The sequence below is a fragment of the Nerophis lumbriciformis genome, linkage group LG10, assembly GCF_033978685.3.
Source record: "Nerophis lumbriciformis linkage group LG10, RoL_Nlum_v2.1, whole genome shotgun sequence".
NCBI lineage: Eukaryota > Metazoa > Chordata > Actinopteri > Syngnathiformes > Syngnathidae > Nerophis > Nerophis lumbriciformis.
This window is the reverse complement of record NC_084557.2, coordinates 16,329,556-16,348,762: the sequence shown is the minus strand read 5'-3', so window position 1 is coordinate 16,348,762 and position 19,207 is coordinate 16,329,556. Positions and strand designations below refer to the sequence as shown.

Here is a 19,207-nt window from a genome sequence, read left to right as displayed (position 1 = left end):
TCCGTGCAGATCTCGTGTGATTTAATTTAATTCCACAAGCTGTAAGTTTTGTATGAATCTCTGCTGCATTTTTGGGGGGAGCAATACTATCTTGTCTGGTTTAAAGGGGAACATTATCACAATTTCAGAATGGCTAAAACCATTAAAAATCAGTTCCCGGTGGCTTATTATATTTTTCTAAGTTTTTTTCCAAATTTTACCCATCACGCAATATCCCTAAAAAAAAGCTTCAAAGTGCCTGATTTTAACCAAAACAAAACAAACAAAAGGAAAACAACCTTCATTATGTTTTAAGATTCTGCAACTGTAATACAATTGTTCCCTTTAATTACATACAGTTGTTTGAGCCTAATAAATTGCAAAAAAAGGTAAACAAGAGTATTGGCTCTCATTCAAATTATTTGGCTTTTTACCCGCAAAGCCCTCCATAGCCCAAGGACAACATTATATAACTATAACAATATCAGTATTGTAAACATACAACCAACACAGCAATTAAAAACACAATATCTGTTCAAATAAATAGATTACATATAAATATTGGTCTCGTCACACTGGTATCGATTTGATACTGATACCCCATGGTATCAGTACCACTGATTGGTTGACTATCAGATATCTTAATAATCGCGTAATCTAGTTTGTTTGATCAATCGACTCATCGCATAAAACACACTTTACAGCCGAAATGCACATTTTAGGGAAAATAGTTGAAATAAACAATTGTTCTGCTTGCCATGCACTTGTAGGATGAGTTTGGGAGCTAATAAAATATTTCATACATTAAATTCTATTTCAGTGTGGCGGTTATCTACCTTTATCAATATGATGATTTTAATCAGTTTGGGGTGTTTGCCTGGACAGATGACATTTTACATAATGATAGAAATGTGTGATTGCAGATTAGTGAGACGTTAAAGAGGACTTGTTTAGGCTTGTTTATTTTCATCTTTGCCACTCTTTAACACTCTCTCAGCTCCCTCGTTGCCATCTTTCCTTCTGCTTTGGGGTTTCTCTCATTTTCACTTTTTCTCATCCCATCCTGGCATTACTCCAATTACATTCTTAGTGGAACATTGTCATGCAACGGACTGTGAATATATATCTTTAAGGGCAGCTTTGTCCTCTTCCTCCGCCTCCTTTTTTGTCCGTCATAAACCGGTTTGTACAGTGTAAGTACAGGTACTGGGATGGTAAACACATGGTTGAAAAAAGCAGCACTATACTGTAGTTTCAAGGTTTAGTAGAACATTTCCAAGATGGAGCAACATTCTGTGGATTTCAGCATGTGGACAGCGTTGCAGTTCTGGAAAAAAGTGTGCTCAGGTACTGTGGACATGTTTTTTTCTTGGTTTGAGACCAAGGTATTTTAAAGCTCTTTAGAATCAGCCGAGCCACAGAAACCACACACGTACGGATGTTTTGTCGTGTTCAGTCTGCTTTGAATGGGACAACAGTCTGTTCCTCATATTAACTTTGAATGGTGTGTTATCTAACTCCTAATTTGATTGTGTCTTTACAAATTGACTAGTATTCTCTAAACTTTTGTATTTTAGTTTATTACAAAGGAATTTGTCACTGATAGATTATTCACAGAATCTAATAAAGGTTAGCTTGTTTTATATTATTTGATCTTTTCCTTTTTAATTTTTCCTGAATGCATGTTTTGCACAATTCTGCTACTTCAAAATAAATTTTGACCAAATAGTGAGCAACTATGTCTGATATTTTAAATACGCGCAATACCCCATTGTCTATTGTTGTGGCCCCGATTCTGCTGCTCACAGTGTATGACATGCCATTTTCTGAAGGTAATAATCAAGCCATTGTCATGAAACGTCATTTGCAGTCTGCTTGTTGCTATAGAAGGTCAACAAAGACCAAGCTCCTATCGACAGCTCAATTTAAGGGGGAATTAAAATGCAAAACCAACTTTTCTTACTTATTGAGCTGAAGTGTACATGAAACCGCTCACAAAACGACGCATTCTAAAGGGACGATCAGAAAACTGCTTGAAGATGGTCAGTCAAACAAAATCTATGAAAAATATTGACCTAAGAACCACCATTACATGTTATTTAGACCACAAGGAAGTGTTTTAAATGTAGACAAAAAATTATAATATGACACCTATAATGCAGTAGGTGTGCTTATACCTTTATTTTTTTCGAACCACAAACACGCACACGATTAATACAATAATTACAGTAAATCCTTTTTATATTGAAGTTACTCCAGGGAAAACGTTTCAAAAGCTTACATCTGACGAAGGGCATTTCACAAGCATCTTAATGCACAGTTTTGTCAGGAAAGCATTCATTGAACACTATTTCATTGTTGCTATTATGGATTCATAATGTGGACTGTTTCTAATATTTTGAATTTCTCAAGTACATTAAAGAAGACTTGGGATAATGTTAATCTAAATGTATTACTTACTTGTGGTCTCGATCAGTGATTCTCAAACTGTGGCACTGATGGTAAGTGGGCTCCACCCAGTGGTATGCCAAAATATATATAGTAAATATTCAAACACAGCGTTGTTCAAACTGTGTGTATTGTTACAGTGGCTAAAATGATTAGATATATTTGTTAAATAAAAATTCTGCCCTGTTTTTAATGAATATTTATGCCTACTACGCTACTGTATTTTAATGTTGGTTATTATGGTGATACATGGAGAGCCAAGTGTTTTCTGAGGTGGTACTTTGTGAAAAACATTTGCGAACCACCGATCAAGATAATATGTATTGGATATGCTTTAGTGTATACTTTGCGTAGCTTTTGCTCCACAATCACTTTTATAACCTGAATCTGTTCGGAAGATGTTGGTTTGTGGAGACGTTCCCAGATTGCTAATGAAACCATGCCAAAAGTATCATAATTTATCTTTTGAAAATGTACACTGTTCACTATTTTTTCTCTCCAGACACGGTCCAAAGTAAACATAAACATTATTTATATTCACTTGGTCACAACATAGGTATTTCTGCACACTCGGAGAGTGCATAAAAAATGCGCATGTCCTAGATTAACTAAAAATATCATTTTATCCTACCTTTATTTGTGTTTTTTCATAAGTACGTCCACCTTGCTGTAACTTCACAAAAGTGTGTGAAGCTCACATCAAAATGCATGAACCTTATGATTTGACGCTTTGGCAGTGTTTAACACCAGTATCCAACAGTGTAACATTTATGAGTCAGAAAAAAATCATTACGAAATTCATCATAGATCCTTTTTAAATGTTACATTTGTTTTGCTCCAAGGCCAACCTTAGCTCAGTTGGAGCGGCCCAGCCTCATCCCAACTCTGCCTCAATTGAATTTAAGGCCCCTTGAGCTAGAAGAAGTAAAGGTCATAACAAGTAAACCTGCGGAAGGATCATTAACGTTGCCGGAGGCCTTCTGCCTGAATAAAGTGTCCGAAGCTACCTTCGATGTCTGATTTCTGGCGAATAAATAAATACATGTATGGCAAAGTATGTAGTATTGGTAACTTGTGTTTGCAAAAAAGGCAACAGGAAAAGGATTGCCACTTACCTTCAAAGCTTCAACTTAAAAAACTCTTATCGGCCATTCTCCTCACCAAAGTAATGCACAAGCAATGACTATTTTCCGTTCTGTCGACCTCTGCCACTGTCTATGTGAGTCAGCCAATCCTAAGGATGGCAATTTAGACAGTTTCCAATGTGTCTAAATAATGTTTCTTAAATTACACACACCTCCTATTTCCACAGTTTTGGTCAACTGATGCTTTGTTTTGCTCAACAGCTCAGCTTGTTATCATTTCATCTATGTTGACGTTCATCTAAAGATCAGGTAAAGTGCAATTCTGAGTGACTTGGGTGGCCTGATCTGTGGTGCTCATTCTGCCTTGTGAGCCAAAGGTTGTTGGATGTGAAAACGGGATGTAAAGGTGGATGTTTAGAGTCGTATAATGTTACTTGACACTAAACTTTGTAAAACTAGAGATGTCACTTATGTTTTGGCAGAGTGGACGCCTTTTTTTTTTTTTTTAAGTTGTGTGCGTTTTCCAGCGCTGACATATTGTGACACTTCCCCCACTTGAGGAAACAATAGCAGTGTGATGTCGTTGGTCACATGGCCAAGCAGCTGGTGGAAGTGTTACACTTTTGTGGGTTGTTTCTTTGTGAAAATGTCTGATAGCCTGGATGTATAAGCTGCTTACTTTATGTATACCGGTAAGTAGGAAACTGCATGTGTGTGTGTCTGTGCATACATGCACGTGTATGAAAACAGCAGGATGCCCGTCATGAGGAGTCCAGATGGCTGATGGAGAAAGCTTTAATTTAATCCCTTTGCTAGAAAATTATACCTTCTTCTTTACACAACCATCCATCCATCCTTTCGGGGTCGCTGGAGCCTATCTCAGCTGCATTACCAAACAAACACAAGTTGTAAGAACATTGACTGTACAGTAGATCATGCTGATTTTTCCCGCGAACACACTATCATCGTTCCCGTTGGACACCCCAAAGACTTAAATGTGTAGTAAATGATGACACTATATGATATACAGTAGTCAATGTATTCATCAATTAAAGCATTGCAGCTTTACTGGTAACAGATACATATTAAGATGCAGTCTTTGATTGGGATTGGTATAGCATGTTTAATTGTACCTTTTGTAAGCGCATATGCTATTTATCTGTAAAAATAATTATTTCACTTATGGCCAACATTGGCGCTATATATAAGTGCCCATCCATCCATCCATCCATCCGTTTTCTACCACTTGTCTCTTTGTAACTCAAAAAATGTGAATATCGTTTAAAAGTGCATTAATTTCAGCAATTCAACTTTAAATGTGAAGCTAATAAGTGCTTTAAACTCATTGCATACAAAGTGAAATATGTCAAGCTTTTATTTGTCATAATTTTGATGATCATGGTTTACAGTTTTTGGAAACCGACGATTTTCAGACATTTTCAATTTGAGGTTTTCATAAACTGCAAGCCATAATCATCAAAGTAAGTCTTTAGTATCTTGAGTTGCATGTTATGAGCCAATGTCATATATTAGTTTCACTTTGTAAATCTAATTCCTGGTATGAACAAACCTTTGCAAAATATTCAATTGTGTTGAGTTTCACCTGTAAAATTCCAGTTGAATGCAAACAGCAGAAGCAGTATCGTATAAGATGAGTCATGACGTGTGCCATTTAATTCCTTCCTTCAGGAGAGCAGAATATTTGTTTAAACAATGTGATTTTTTTTTCAGTGCAGTGTGAACCTTGGTTTACAAATTTCTAACTGTACAAACTTTTTGTTTCGGGAACTACAGACTGAATAAAAATAGGCTTTGTTGTATGAACCTTGTCTCGGAGTGCGAACGTTGCATCCACCCTATGTGTACCTTGCAACGCATACATTTTGTGCTCAGCAGCACATCCATTGTGACCGAATGATCGCGCTCTGGTACGCATTCAGTCAATAGCTACTGTACTACTTTGGGCTTTTAGCCTTTTTATGAAATTTTTCTAGTTTTGCTAGCTCAATGAGTCCAAAGAAAGCAATGGACAAGCAATGGGTGGTTTGAAACAGTCAGAAAGCATCCACAGCGTTGTTGACACTCCCTCCTCTCCTTTCCTCCCCCATCCTCTTCCCAAGAACATTTAACCGACAATGTAAAGTGTATTTAATTTTTTATTCTGAATCGTTGTAGTGACCTGGGTGTTAAAGTTAAAATGTTTTTGTGATTTAAAAATGTAAGTGCACCACAGGGCTAGTGATAGTGAGTGTGTGTGTCGGCAGGTCGGCTCCGAATGAGGACAGTTTAGCAAGTTGTTGTTGTTTTGGCTTTGTTTATAAAAAGAAAGTTGATCCATCACCCCCTTGTTATGTTTGTTTGATATACAGTATTGTATAAGTCTATATATTGTGTTTAAAGTGTACAGACTTCCTAAATAATGGACTTTTGTCTAGGCTGGAACCCATTATTCATGTTTTCATTGTTACTTATGGAGAAAGTTGCTTCAATATAACTAACCAAATAAGATCGTAAATCGAGGTTCCACTGTATGAAGCAAAATACATCTATAAAAATATTTTACTTTCTTTCATACCATACCATACCAACTTTATTTATAAAGCCCTTTAAAAACAAGCACAGTTGAAAAACAAAGGGCTGTACACCACAAAGAAATGGAGGCAAAGAACAGACTAAAAAATATTTAAAGCAGAAATAAAAATACACATTGAAAAAGCAAATATAAATTACCCTAAGAACAATTTGTTAGATAAAAAACTGTTTAAAAGTTAAAAACAGTTAAAAAAGTTAAAAGCTAAAAACTGTTTAAAGTCTCATGCTGGGTTAAAAGCCAGTGAATAAAAATGGGTTTTAAGAAGGGTCTTAAAGGGGAACATTATCACAATTTCAGAAGGGTTAAAACCATTAAAAATCAGTTCCCAGTGGCTTATTTTATTTTTCGAAGTTTTTTTCAAAATTTTACCCATCACGCAATATCCCTAAAAAAAAGCTTCAAAGTGCCTGATTTTAACTATCGTTATATACACCCGTCTATTTTCCTGTGACGTCACATAGTGATGCCAACACAAACAAACATGGCGGATAGAACAGCAAGCTATAGCGACATTAGCTCGGATTCAGACTCGGATTTCAGCGGCTTAAGCGATTCAACAGATTACGCATGTATTGAAACGGATGGTTGTAGTGTGGAGGCAGGTAGCGAAAATGAAATTGAAGAAGAATCTGAAGCTATTGAGCCATATCGGTTTGAACCGTATGCAAGCGAAACCGACGAAAACGACACGACAGCCAGCGACACGGGAGAAAGCGAGGACGAATTCGGCGATCGCCTTCCAACCAACGATTGGTATGTGTTTGTTTGGCATTAAAGGAAACTAACAACTATGAACTAGGTTTACAGCATATGAAATACATTTGGCAACATGCACTTTGAGAGTGCAGACAGCCCAATTTTCATCAATTAATATATTCTGTAGACATACCCTCATCCGCTCTCTTTTCCTGAAAGCTGATCTGTCCAGTTTTGGAGTTGATGTCAGCAGGCCAGGGAAGCTAGGGTCGATATTCTTCTCTTGATCATCTTCGGTGGCATAAGGGACGGTGTGAGCCAAGACATCCGGGGGGTTTAGCTCGCTCGTCTGCGGGAACAAACTGCCGCCATTGCTTGCCGTGCTAGCGAGGTCCTTTGTCCCTGAATTGCTCACACACTCCGGCAGATTCAATGGGGGTCTGGCGGCAGATTTCTTTGACTTTATCGTTGGAAATGCATCTGCTTTGAGTGTCGCAGGATATCCACACATTCTTGCTATCTCTGTCATAGCATAGCTTTCGTCGGTAAAGTGCGCGGAACAAACGTCCAATTTCTTGCCACTTTCGCATCTTTGGGCCACTGGTGCAACTTGAATCCGTCCCTGTTCGTGTTGTTACACCCTCCGACAACACACCGACGAGGCATGATGTCTCCAAGGTACGGAAAACAGCCGAAAAAAACGGAAAATAACAGAGCTGATTTGACTCAGTGTTTGTAATGTGTTTGAGAAAATGGCGGATTGCTTCCCGATGTGACGTCACGTTGTATAATAGAAAGGCGTTTAATTCGCCAAAATTCACCCATTTAGAGTTCGGAAATCAGTTAAAAAAATATATGGTCTTTTTTCTGCAACATCAAGGTATATATTGACGCTTACATAGGTCTGGTGATAATGTTCCCCTTTAGAAATAGCCAAAGAAGGGGCCTGTCTCACATGGAGAGGGAGATCGTTCCAGAGTTTGGGACCCGCAACAGAGAAGGCTCTGTCCCCTCTGAGTCTGTCATGTCAAATTCCTTGTGATTTACACACTTGGCCAATTAAACCGATTCTAATTCTGATAACAAGAAAGTATCTGATTGATATCGACAGTATCGGTATCAGACAAAAAAGTGGCATTGAGCCATCACGGACTAAAAGTGGAGAGGACATATGGTGATAATGTATATCTTAGTGGAAATTGGAAACCTATCACTGTGCAGTCTGTTGCTGAGTTGTCAGACAACATGACCTGATGACTGTTCAGTCAAGATGCTGCGTCATCACTCATTTTGACTGGTGTTCAATGTCACTGTCAACTTTACTGCAACATCATCGTAAATGTATCGTCGCAGAGTCACAGTCGTCTGGAGAAGAGCGTGCGCGCAGGGATATACAACTAATTTGTAGTGCTGTGTTATTGCATGCACGCTATTGCAGGTCTACAACTGTTTTTGATCCTGCAGCATCAAAACTTCATTTTTGACTTTGCTGCATGTGAGAATGTTGCCTTCTAATTGTCTTTGAGTAGACGGACATGTCTTTGGGGGTGTTAGTACTCCTGTGAGCTCATCACTATTATTAATGCTATTTTCTCTTTAATCTTTTATGTGCATATTCAAGAGCTGTGTTCGCTGTCTCAGTAGACAATGCCCTACATATCCCAGACGCATTAATTACTTCCCATCTCTCTAAGGGTTGTGTTGCTTTTCATTCCTCAACACTTCTGATTGGAATACAACAGTAGTACCTCAACTTAGAAGCTTAATTGGTTCTATGACGGAGCTCTCAACTCAAAAACACTTGGATCTTATATCGTATGGTAAATGATGACTACAGTGTGTTGTCCAGTTTATGCAAGTGAAAGCCACTGTGACAGTGACACTATTATAAAAAATTAAAAAATGACAACATAAAGGAAGTAGTTGAAAGCTTCAATAATTATTTTGTAAATATTGGACCAAAATTGGAAGAAAGGATTCCAGACCCAGTTTCAATTGAGGACTATAATGATACCATAGAGCGAAATCCCAACTCCATGTTCCTCAGTAATAGTTAAAATCGTGAAAAAATGTAAATCTAAGACTTCAACTGATTGTAACGAAATTGATATGGAAACGATAAAAAAGGTTATTGAAGAGATCTCAGGACCATTAATGTATATTAGTAACCTATCATTTCAAACAGGTAAATTTCCAAACAAAATGAAAATAGCTAAAGTTGCACCAATTTACAAGACTGGCGACAAACATCAATTAACAAACTATAGACCTGTTTCCTTACTTTTCTAAAATCATTGAAAAACTGTTCAATAACAGATTAGAGAGTTTCATAAATAAAAATAGAATACTCGAAGAAAATCAATATGGATACAGAGCTAATGTTTCAACTTCGATGGCTTTAATTGAAATTACAGAAGAAATTACCAATGCTATAGATAATAAAAAATGTGCGGCAGCAGTTTTTATGGATCTAACTAAAGCATTTGACACAATTAATCACAATATTTTAATCAAAAAACTAGAACGATATGGCATCAGAGGGTTAGTCTTAAATTGGATAAGAAGTTATCTAATGAACAGGAAACAATACGTGAAGCTAGGCGAACACACGTCTACAACGCTAAATATATCCTGTGGTGTACCTCAGGGATCAATACTAGGACCTAAATTATTCAATCTCTATGTAAATGACATTTGTAAAGTTACAAAAGATTTAAAGTTAGTATTATTTGCGGATGATACACCAGCGTTTTGTTCAGGAGAGAACACACAGAAGATAATACAAATAATAACAGAAGAAATGAACAAATTAAAAAGATGGTTTGACAAAAACAGACTATCGTTGAATCTCAGTAAAAGTAAAATAATGCTATTTGGTAACAGTAGAAGAGAAAGTCAAACACAAATACAAATAGACGGAATAGAAATTGAAAGAGTAAATGAAACCAAATTTCTACGTATAATAATTGATGATAAATTGAACTGGAAATCTCACGTAAAAAATATACAACATAAAGTAGCAAGAAACACGTCAATAATGAATAAAGCAAAACATGTTGTAGACCAAAAATCACTTCATATTATTTACTGCTCACTAGTGTTACCATATCTGAGTTACTGTGTAGAAATATGGGGAAATAATTACAAAAGTACACTTCATTCATTAACGGTGTTACGAAAAAGATCAGTTAGAATAATACATAATGTTAGATATAGAGAACATACAAATCCTTTATTTATTGAATCAAAAATACTGAAATTCTACAACATAGTGAATTTGCAAACAGCTAAAATTATACACAAAGCAAACTATAACCTGCTACACAAGAATATACAACAATTCTTCTCAAAAAAAGAGGAGAAATACAATCTTAGAGAAAAATGTAATTTAAAACATTTGTACGCACGTACAACACTTAAGACCTTCTGTATATCAGTATGTGGAATTAAATTATGGAATGGATTAAGCAAAGCAATCAAACAATGTACTAATATGATCCACTTCAAGAAACTCTTCAAACTTAAAGTGTTTACAAAGTACAAAGAAGAAGAACCATGATAAACATTCTGAATTTATTTAACTCATCCATTCTTTCATTCTTTCACTCTCAAAATAATCTTACTTATCTCAACATATGAAATGTAACTTACTTCACCAATTATTATTTATTTACTTATTTTTATTGTGATTACTTATGGAGTATATTGTGAATAAATTGAGAACAGGAAGTGAACAAAGGTTTTAGCAACTGTTATGTAAAAGAAAAGGGGTAGGATTAAATAAGCTCTGCTTCTTCCTACTCCTTTTCGAACATGTTGAAAAGAGAAACTGGAGATTGTGATGTATCATGTTGTATGCTTGCATGTTCGAAATAAACTCAAACTCAACTCAACTCAACTCATTATTGTTTTATATTAATGGCTGTGATGCTAATGGAATGGTGAGTGATAATAACAGTAATTCGTTTTTTGTTTCATGTTTTTAATTACTGTTATTGACATTAGCATTGTTATTATTATTGACACTGTTGTTGATATTATTCTTTTTTGTTTTTTTTTAGTGCTCTGTTTGTCATCTCAACTGCTTTGTGGATTGTTATTTGAAGTCTTGCAGGGCTGCGATCGGTTTGGAGTTGGTATTGTTCTATTACAATGATTATCAAGATGTGGTATGTGTGCCACTAGTGGTACGCAGGCTCTATCTAGTGATACACCAAATAAGTCTGTGACTATGTACTATATATAGAGCATCACTCACTACGTTTCCATGCACTAAATTACTCTGATTTCTCAAATAGTTTTTTTTGTTTTTTGTATTTTTACACCTACAATTGAAGTCCCGTTGGTCATACCCTGTGCACTTGGGATGGAGGGCTTATTTCCTATAAATGTATTGCTTTTCCGGTTGACCGAGGACGTCAAACCAGGCATCTACGGCTCCTTGCTAGTCAACAGCCTCGCTCTGCTGTACATGATGTCCGTTGTAATATTGGCACAGATTAATAATATCACGTCTCTAATAGCTATGCTGATGGTAAATAGCAGACAGCATCAAGAAATTATCTTAGATTGCGCTACGAACATGATGCTACTACCAACATTAAACTGGAACGGTTGCAGTTCCAAAGCAAAGAAAGACCGGCAGGAGAGAGTTGTTTCAAAGGGTTTTTTAGACGGAGAATCATGGAAACAATCTTTTCGAATGTGTCAGAGTTTATTCATAAGGCTTTGTGGTTTGATGGAAGGAGTTGTAAATTCGAAGGAAAAGACCATTCGTGCCACAAATACAGAGTTATTGTGGTTTGTCTTCAATATGCATGTGTAATTCTCTTTCATCTCATTTGTATTTCGTTTGGGAGTCCGAATTAAGCCGGCATTGTCCATTTCCTTAGCTGGCTTTTTAAATAAATCTCAGTTTCTTTCTTTCTCCCATTAATGCACTATAAAATGTTCCGTTCTTTGAATTTGTAAAGTAAATAAACAGTCTTCTCTTCTTTTCCAGTTGTTGCTTATGTTATATTCCGCGCGTTGATACTGGGGTATGTGGTATACGAAGGGTCCTCTCGAGAGATCTAGTTTTCAGTCGCGTAATCCAGATGTGTTAGTCCTACTTTTCAAAAACTGAACACGATCAGATTAAGGTGTTTACATACCAGAGGTGTGGACTCGAGTCACATGACTTGGACTCGAGTCAGACTCGAGTCATGAATTTGATGACTTTAGACTCGACTTGACAAAATGTAAAAAGACTTGCAACTCGACTTAGACTTTAACATCAATGACTTGTGACTTCACTTGGACTTGAGCCTTTTGAATTGACATGACTTGACATGACTTGCTACTTTCCCCAAAACCCAAAGATGAAAAAGTTATTCGGGAGCGCTCTGTATTTTTCATTGTGTACCTGTCTATCAGCGTTGCGTGTGTCAGCTGGTGTGCTGTCAGTACAACAGCCAATCAAATTAGATCTACTTTGTTTTCATCACACAGCATTCATCCAATCAAATTGCAGGACAACCAACGAAGAAGACATGTCCAAACCACACGCCAGTGAACAAAAAATGATACCTAAAATAATTTCGTTTGGGTATAAAAATTACGAGGTGGTCAACACAAAACGGTTTGCAGTATGCAACACATGCGGTTCGAAAATTACTGATGGAGAGGCAACAACTTCCAACTTCGTCCGGCATTTGAAGTTGCACAAAGAACGGTAAGTTCTGAATGTAAGATAACGTTTATTGGCTAAGTAACGTGACTTTTATTTGCTGTGTAGTTAAATCAGTGAGGCTGTAAACTCACTGCTAACGTTATAACGTTATTGCAAACACGGGAATCTGTTGCAGTTCACTACCTTATTCATACTTTTTGTTCAGTGATTTTTTTTAAGCAGGGTTACGTTAGTCAATATATCACACGTAACGTTAGACGGCGGTCAGCAGCACCGCGTATTTTAGCCACCTAAAAAAAGACAAAAATAGTCAAATAAAGGTCAGTTAAAATGTATACTATATTATGAATAAGTGTACCGTTTTAGCTAGCTTTCTGACATACTGTTGGTTGTTTACCTCAGTGGTCCCCAACCACCGGGCTGCGGCCCGCTACTGGTCCGTGGATCGATTGGTATCGGGCCGCACAAGAAATATATATATATATTTTGTCTTTTTTTAATTAAATCAACATAAAAAACACAAGATACACTTACAAGTAGTGCACCAACCCAAAAAAACTCTCTCCCCCCTTTTGTTCTGGGCATTGAACATGAAGACTCTTCCTTCACTGTTACGAGTGGCCATGAGAGTCTTGGCAGTGCCTGCCTCCAGTGCTCCAGTGGAGCGAGTTTTCAGCCATGGTGGCATCATACTACGCCCCCATCGTGCACAAATGACTGACAGACTCTTGGCTAATTTGGTCTTTTGCAAATGCAATGCAGCATAGAACCCTGACATATAAAAAGTACAACTTTTTTGTTATGTTCACATATATGTCATGTTTTTTCAATGTTAACACTTTTGTACAAATAAGTACATTTGAACTTTATTTTTCAATGTGTTTGTTCTGTAAAGGAATGAGTTAATGTTTAAAATGACTGGTTAATAGTGCTATTATAAAGTGCAATGTCAGCACAATTTTCTTTCCTGCAATTTAAAATGCACTTGTTTTAATAAATAAATACAGCGTTTGAAAAACATACACAATCTGTGTTAATATATTAGTCTGTGGTTAAAAGGACTTGAAAGGACTCGAAACTCAAAATGCAGGACTTAGGACTTGACTTGAGACTTTCCAGTCTTGACTTTGGACTTGACTCGGGGCTTGCCTGTCTTGACTCGGGACTTGACTCGGACTTGAGGGCAAAGACTTGAGACTTACTTGTGACTTGCAAAACAATGACTTGGTCCCACCTCTGTTACATACCATACCATACCAACTCCCATGGGTTGCAGGATGCTTATTTAGAGCCGAACTATTTGAGCAACCGGACTAATTTAGTGCATTGACTTGTACTGATTGTTGATGAAGTGTGTGAATAGTGTGCCTAAAATATTAAATATACTTGTTAAATACAAGGTATGCCTTGTTTTAATGAATACTTAGGCTGCTGTATTTTAACAATGGTCTTTATGGTGGTACTTGAAGATCCAAGTGTTCTCCGAGTTGGTACTTGGTGAAACAAGTTTGAGAATTACTGATTTATACAGTATTATTTGGTTAGACTGATTATTTTATTTGGGATTTTTGTAAATATATTTTTTTTTAAAAGACACTTATCAAATCAACATTTCCAATTGAAAATAATTGAAATCAATTTAATTGGCGCTTGACCATTCAAAAGAGCACATTTTTAAATGCCTTTTAAAATGAAAAACATACTTTTAGATAAGAAATATTATATCAAAAAGAATAGAATAGAACTAACTACAGACAACTACAGTAGTAATCTAGTAATTAGAAGTATAATAACAATGTACAGCATTTACCTTGGAGAGTGGATTTTTACAGTATATCCTTCAAGCTGCTTCATGAATAAATGTCAGTTCAATATGTTGGATAATATTGGATATTATTTTAACATTCTTGACTGGCATTAGACCCATGCTGCTCCTTTATGCTCAATTTCTTCCTTCCCATGGTTGGAAAACCAAGTTATGTCGATCTCTAGCTATTAGCTAATGCTCGCGAGTAAGACCATGGGCCGTATTCCTACTGATTCTTAGTGCAAAGAGTTGCTCCTAGTGGCCAAATTCCAAGAAAGTTCTGAGAACCATGATATTTTCTTAGAATTTCCCCTAAAAGCGAAGAGTAGATCTTAGTAAAGATAAATGCTATTCCTAAAGAATCCTAGCTCCGAAGCGAGCTCCTTAGGTGAGATCTGTTAAGAGCAGGAAAGAGGACTTTCAAATGGCTTGGGAGTTTCACGACCTGTTGTGTGTCAGGTCTGACATGTTCCTTTCCTTATTTTCTTCATTTGTTTCCTGTCCAGCGCTCGTATTTTGTTTGATTTCCTGTCTGGCTACACCACTTTGGCCTGAGAGCTGTTTCACTCACCTGTCCCTGATTGACAACCTAAGCACACCTGTTCATGGTTGCCAATCAGGCTTCCTTATAAGCCAGCCTGCCCGTCTGCCAGGCCTGGAAGATTGTCTTTGTTACTGCCGTTAGGTGCCCTTCCTATGTTATGATATTAAAACACTTATCTTACCTGCATCTTGAGGTCACAACTATCACAGCCATGCATTTTTTAATTAAAGAAACTGCTGTTCTAAATATGTCCACTGGATGTTGCAATAGCAATTCTGTTGAGCAAGCAAATAGTTCATACCGGGGCAGGCAAGTATACCAAGCAAGAGGTAAACGCCGGTAAACGGTTCTAGTTTGGGCCGAAGTAAAACAAAGAAAACAATCTGAAGTTGTCGTAGTTGTATTTTTAAGTTATTATGTCTTGATTTTACCCGTCCGGCCCACGTGGGAATAGATTTTCCTCCATGCGGACCCTGAGCTAAAATGAGTTTGACAGCCCTGTTTTAAACCATCTTAAATTGGGGCACTATTAAGTTGAAAATGCTTTATTTAAATGTTTAATTTTTACATGTGATTGCTGTTAATTGTAAAAAATAAAAAAAAAAGTGTTTCCTACAGCAGTGTTTTTCAACCTTTTTTGAGCCAAGGCACATTTTTTGCATTTAAAAAATCCGGAGGCACACAGAAATGTATTAAAAACGAAACTCAGTTGACAGTAAAAAGTCGTTGTCGCAGATGTTGGATATGACTTTAAACCATAACCAAGCATGCATCACTATAGCTCTTGTCTCAAAGTAAAGTAACTATAGCTCTTGTCTCAAAGTAGGTGTACTGTCACCACCTGTCACATCACGCCGTGACTTATTTGGAGTTTTTTGCTGTTTTCCTGTGTGTAGTGTTTTAGTTCTTGTCTTGCGCTCCTATTTTGGCGGCTGCTTCTCTTTTTTTGGTATTTTCCTGTAGCAGTTTCATTTCTTCCTTTGAGCGATGTTTCCCGCATCTACTTTGTTTTAGCAATCAAGAATATTTCAGTTATTTTCATCCTCCTTTGTGGGGACATTGTTGATTGTCATGTCATGTTCGGATGTACATTGTCTTTGCTCCACAGTAAGTCTTTGCTGTCGTCCAGCATTCTGTTTTTGTTTACTTTGTAGCCAGTTCATTTTTAGTTTTGCTCTGCATAGCCTTCACTAAGCTTCAATGCCTTTTCTTAGGGGCACTCACCTTTTGGTTATTTTTGGTTTAAGCATTAAACACCTTTTTTACCTGCACACTGCCTCCCGCTGTTTCCGACATCTACAAAGCAATTGGCTACCGGCTCCCACCTACTGATATGGAAGAGTATTACATGGTTTCTCTGCCGAGCTCTCGACAGCACCGACACTCAACAACAACACATCATTTTCAGACTGTAATTACTGGTTTGCAAAAAATATTTTTAACCCAAATAGGTGAAATTAGATCATCTCCCACGGCACACCAGACTGTATCTCACGGCACAGTGGTTGAAAAACACTGTCCTACAGGACCGGAATGTATCTGCAGCATTGGGGGAGTGGATGGTTAAAACATACATTTTGGTTTGTGTCATAAGAAATGTGGGGACATTTATCTCACGTTTTTAACCTTATTAAACAACAGAACATGAACTTATTGACCTGTGTGTCTTGTTTAATTGTGTGCAGTAGTAAGCACTTGTGCGTCTTATGAAATGCATGGGCGATTAAAAAAACAATAACATCCATGATGTTTCCTAGCCTTTTTGTAAGTGTGTGCTGACTTTTAAAGATAGTATACACATCTTTGTACATTTGCTACATCACTATATAGATGAAATGTGCAAGTGTTTTGTTCATGAGGTGTTCATGCCACATCGACAGGTGTAAAAGAAAGGGCATCTCTATCCTCCTTCAAAACCGCACTAAAAGAACACCTCCAGGCAACTTCAACCCTAAACTAACACCCTCCCTTCCTCATCATACCTCCTCAGATTGTAAATAATCAAATGTAAACAATCAAATGTAGTCACTTTTTCTTATAATTTCTGATCTCTCTCTGTGTCCAATACTTGATGTACATATCCTACCAAGTCAGACCTACACTGTTCCAATGTCAATTTCTCTGATGATGCAATTGTTGATGACTGAAGTGTTGATTCCAACCAAACTTAACACCCCCTCCCCCCCTCCATATCCCACACCGCGGATTGTAAATAATGTAAATAATTCAATTTATATATTGTGATGATTATCTTGTGTGATGACTGTATTATGAAAATAGTATATATCTGTATCATCAATCAATTTAAGTGGACCCCGACTTAAACAAGTTGAAAAACTTATTCGGGTGTTACCATTTATGGTCAATTGTACGGAATATGTACTTCACTGTGCAATCTACTAATAAAAGTTTCAATCAATCAATCAATAAGGAGCAGAGGTAGCATGTTGTCATCATAATGTATTCATAAGCAAATGCAAACTTGCCAAATCTACAAAACAAAATAGATAAATGGATGTATTGGAAACAATGAAATACCAGCAGAAAGTGTGTTCATCTACAGTGGATATGAAATATCCTGAGTGCATGGTACGCTGCTACAATATGTCTTTGAAACTGAAAACCATGCATGACATCTTGTAATAGAGCCGTCCTGTCTTATGTGCTTGCAGAGGGCAAAGATACCGCTGTGTGTTTCCAGTCCCAGTGTACAGACGAAAACGCTTGTGTGCCTGTGAAAATCGAGCAATGCAGAGGTAAGCAGCATCACACACTCTCAGCCTAACCTCTCTTATTGTGTGACTCTTAATACAACATGTTTGACTTTATTCTTTCTTGCCTTCTTCGCCTCATCTGCCATCACAGCATTTTAGTCTCTGCCTCCCCTGCCCTCATTTTACTCTCCATTTCTCCTTCGCTTTTTTATTAATTATGTCCTCCCCCTCATGTTAATGCTGCTGCAGTATCTCCTGACAATGCTTGTTGTACGTCTAAACTCGTATTGGTTCCTGGATTAGAAGAGGCAGGGTTAATCTCAATGTCTGAGTAGTTGAACAAAAAGGGCTCATCCCGGCCCATGCTGGGTGGTAATGGTGATGTGTCAACCTTTCCGTACCTCACTCTCTGTCACACACGCACACACACACACACACACACACACACACAGAGAGAGAGAGAGAGAGAGAGGCGCACATAGTTGACGATAACACAATGGAAGCCTTACATGAAGCTAGATGGGACACACACGCATGCACACTTACACACACTAATCCCATCAGTACCCTCAATCGACGATTGAGGGTACCCCCCTCATGAAACAGGCCTGTAGAGATGAAATAGTCTTGTGATTTTTTTTTCCCCACACATACATATATATATATATATATATGTATATATATATATATGTGTGTATATATTATGTGTGTATATATATATATTTATATATATATATATATATATATATATATATATATCGTCGATTGAGGGTACCCCCCTCATGAAACAGGCCTGTAGAGATGAAATAGTCTTGTGATTTTTTTCCCCCACACATACATATATTGCGCTCTACTACGGTATCGAGCACTATTTTTTGGATAACCTTATTAAGACATATATATATATATATATATATATATATATATGTGTGTGTATATATATATGTGTGTGTATATAACCTGGTCCCCTTGTCAAACCTGAGTCTTCCAGTGTGGTTTGTTACCTACCATAACTTCTGCAATAAGTGTTTATTCTCATGCTTATAATCACACGTTACTAGATTGTTTGACATATGCTCTTCATTCTCACTGGCTTTTGTGTTTGAACACATTTCTCATAGTTTCAGCGGTCTTGTTTATTTTGGCTTGTTATGCTTGCATAGGTAATAGACCGAAGTTGATCAGCTAGCAAATTGACTTTGCTTCAAGAGAGGGGGAGAAAAACACTTTTTCAACCATTTCCGAGTTAAACATATACATATTGCAGCTTATAGAGTTGTAGGATATGAGTGTGTTTGTTAGTGCTTTTTTGAAAGCCACTTGAGCATGAGTTGTGAGGGAGGAGTTTGCATCGCTGTGAGAGTCCCACGGCTGTTCGTCATTCAGCAGCAGCACGAGCAGCACTTGGAAAAACTCAGGGCTCGTCTATAGGACATAAACACATACACAAGATGGTAGATCAATGAGGATTTCCAAGGTGACTACTTTACATCAGGTGAGCCTTCTCCAGAATCTTGGGAAAATATGTTTTAATGCATATGCCAAGTGTTGTGCAAAAGAGTACCTGGTCAACACTTTGCTGCAGTCGATTTAATCTTCAACATGCTGGAGGTCATTCTTGCACTTTTGTACCTTTTTCTGATAAGATATGCATGCAAACCAATTGCATG

At 37.2% G+C, this 19,207-nt stretch overlaps 1 protein-coding gene across 5 annotated transcripts in view; it reads left to right on the top strand.

Annotated features, from left to right (window-relative positions):
• fgd4a (FYVE, RhoGEF and PH domain containing 4a) overlaps positions 1 to 19,207 on the top strand; it is a 138,073-nt gene that overhangs the window by 60,389 nt on the left and 58,477 nt on the right. For 3 of the 5 annotated variants that reach the window (XM_061970170.2, XM_061970169.2, XM_061970172.1), the window contains exon 2: positions 17,496 to 17,579. In XM_061970170.2, the coding sequence (XP_061826154.1) occupies positions 17,496 to 17,579 (84 nt within the window). Of the gene's footprint in view, positions 1 to 1,202; positions 1,327 to 17,495; positions 17,580 to 18,823; positions 19,033 to 19,207 lie in introns of those variants that run through there. The other 2 variants (XM_061970171.2, XM_061970173.2) reach the window with 2 other exon arrangements.